This window comes from Pundamilia nyererei, unplaced genomic scaffold (genome assembly GCF_000239375.1).
Source record: "Pundamilia nyererei isolate P.nyererei 1_Seehausen unplaced genomic scaffold, PunNye1.0 scaffold00081, whole genome shotgun sequence".
NCBI classification, from domain to species: Eukaryota; Metazoa; Chordata; class Actinopteri; order Cichliformes; family Cichlidae; genus Pundamilia; species Pundamilia nyererei.
The window spans coordinates 28,811-31,448 of NW_005187482.1; the positions used below are offsets into that span (position 1 = coordinate 28,811).

The following is a 2,638-nucleotide window of genomic DNA, read 5'->3' on the forward strand; positions in this document are numbered from 1 at the left end:
TGTGTGTGTGTGTGTGTGTGTGTGTGTGTGTGTGTGTGTGTGTGTGTGTGTGTGTGTGGCGCCTCCATCTGACCACAGAGCTCACAGCAGGCAGGTGGGCAGGCTCCACAGTGGAGCTGACAGCAAGTGCACTCTCTCTGTCATAAGGTTTACATTTCATTGAACTGGTGTGACTGTGTTAATGAAGATGTGGTCTCAGTTGCCTTAGACTTGTGACTCAAAGAAATCTCATCAGCTCCACAGCAGATGTAGAGATTTCATCTAAACATTACTTTAAATGTGATTCTTTAGAGCCACTCAATGCACTCATCTCTTTTTAAACCCTCTAGCACATACCTGGATTTGTGGAATACTTGGAATCTTACAAATTACTATGATCTTTTCCCTTTCACCAAATCGTAACATGATTGAGTTAAAGCACCCAAAAAAAATTTATGTTGTTTGAAGTTCTTCCTTGTGCTTAATATTTCTTCTGTGTAGAAATTTACTGACTCTAGCTCTGTTGTCTGTTTAGTGAAAAGTCCCTCTTATTCAGCCATTTAATTTTGGATGTGCCTCTTTGCTGCGGCATCGTTTTATCATCACTGTATCTGATATATATATACAGGCTGTAAAGAAGGAAGAGTTATCTGGGACTGTGGGGATAGGGGGGAAGGGTTCCCGTTGCTTTGTAATTTCATTCTGATGCTCTTTAAACAAATTTACAGGCCTTTTTGTAATGATTGTTATGATGACTAATGATCTTTCTTCCTCTCTCTCATGCGTTCTGTCTACAGAGCAGTCCAGACGTGATGACCTGGAGTCTCTTGGCTACGTCCTCATGTACTTCAACCTGGGGTCACTCCCGTGGCAGGGCCTCAAGGCTGCCACAAAGAGACAGAAATATGAACGGATCAGCGAGAAGAAAATGTCCACACCCATTGAAGTTCTTTGCAAAGGATACCCATGTAAGTGAGGCTCACAGGGCGCCTCTGCGTACTACACATACCTCTGAAATTATTTTAAGATGTTGTATTGTATTTTCTCAGTATGAAATTGAATGCTAACAATTATCTAATCACACAAAGTTTACCGCTACAGTGAACTTTCTGTTCTACTCTCATTATTTTTATTTACCCTCTTACAGCTGAGTTCTCCACATACCTGAACTTTTGCCGCTCACTCCGTTTTGATGACAAACCAGACTACTCCTACCTTCGACAGCTCTTCAGGAATCTGTTCCACCGACAGGGCTTCTCTTACGATTATGTCTTTGACTGGAACATGCTCAAATTTGTAAGTTTATATCTACAGTTTCTAACTTGAACTTTGATTTGTATTTTCACCACATTATAATACGGCTACCTGTCAGTAGTTAGGCTTGAATGTGGCTTATCTCATCTAAAAGGGTGCCAGTCGGACAGCTGAGGATGGGGATAGGGAGAGGAGGACTGCGGATGAGAGAGATGAGCGGATCGGAGGAGTCCCTAGGGGGTCTGCATCGCGAGGCCTCCCTCCAGGTCCAAATCCTGGAGCTCCCAACAGAGTCAGGAACGGCCCTGAGCAAGCCATTTCTAACCCTCGGGTCCAGCAGTCTGGTGAGTTTTCAGCCAACTGCTGCATTACAAGAAAAAAAGAGGAAACAGAATAAGACGGACACCAGAGTATTTTTCTTTTTTCTTGAATATTTTTATCTAATCTAGGCGTGTTTTTTTTTATTGTGTTTTAGGTAACACGTCACCACGTGCAATTTCTCGTGCAGAGCGAGAGAGGAAGGTGAGCATGCGGCTCCACCGTGGTGCTCCTGCCAACGTATCATCCTCTGACCTCACAGCCCGCCACGACCAATCGAGAATTTCTACGTCACAGGTGAGAAAAGGCCCTGGGGTTGATCAGGTAACCCACAAGGCTGGTGATGATAATAATTTGTTTTGCTTGTTTTTTTACCTCTACATTTTTATTCTTGAGCCCTACTAAAGTAGCTTTGTTTGATTCTTATACTGGGACTTTTTGCAACATCTGTGTTCATCCACAGTCTGTAATTAGCCATTTTAGTTCCGTTCGGTTAAAGATTTCTTCTTTTAGGCTTAGCTCTGGCATCATAAACCTCTAAGAGTAGATAGCAGAGTGTTTAAAGTAGTCTGAAGCTTGAGCTTTTGACTCAGGCCTGATTATTTAAATAATATATATATTGCCACTTTGTACAGCATTGATTCGTCTAAACTGGAGTCGCCAAACTTCGACATTGAGAGAGACATTTTAGCCCCTCCTACTTAACAACAGAAGAAAAAAACGGCATACAAGGGTGACAGAAGGTTAGACTTTGGGGGTAGGACAGGCAGATAGAGGACTGATGTAATTGGGAGAGGATAAATTAATACATGGTATGTAGGGCTGCAACGATTCGCCCATATATGTTTTTGTAACTGCAATACACTACCGGACGCTATGGTGTAGTATCGCCTATACTGTCTGCCAAGACTGCACTCAATACTAACGAAGAAGAACAGCAAGAACAGAACGAGATTTAAAAAAAATACGAAAGCATTAACATTGTGATTAGCTTGCAAAGTTATCAGTGTTGTTTGAACTGTATCTAATGGGGTTAGGACATGATTCTGTGTGTGTGTGTGTGTGTGTGTGTGTGTGTGTGTGTGTG

At 42.3% G+C, this 2,638-nt stretch overlaps 1 protein-coding gene across 1 annotated transcript in view; it reads left to right on the plus strand.

Annotated features, from left to right (window-relative positions):
* Positions 1–2,638, plus strand: part of LOC102198628 (casein kinase I isoform epsilon) — an 11,871-nt gene that overhangs the window by 7,501 nt on the left and 1,732 nt on the right. The window contains exons 6-9 of the mRNA XM_005737934.2: positions 777–947; positions 1,127–1,275; positions 1,388–1,577; positions 1,709–1,848. Coding sequence (XP_005737991.1) covers positions 777–947; positions 1,127–1,275; positions 1,388–1,577; positions 1,709–1,848 — 650 coding nt within the window. The remainder of the gene's footprint in view (positions 1–776; positions 948–1,126; positions 1,276–1,387; positions 1,578–1,708; positions 1,849–2,638) is intronic.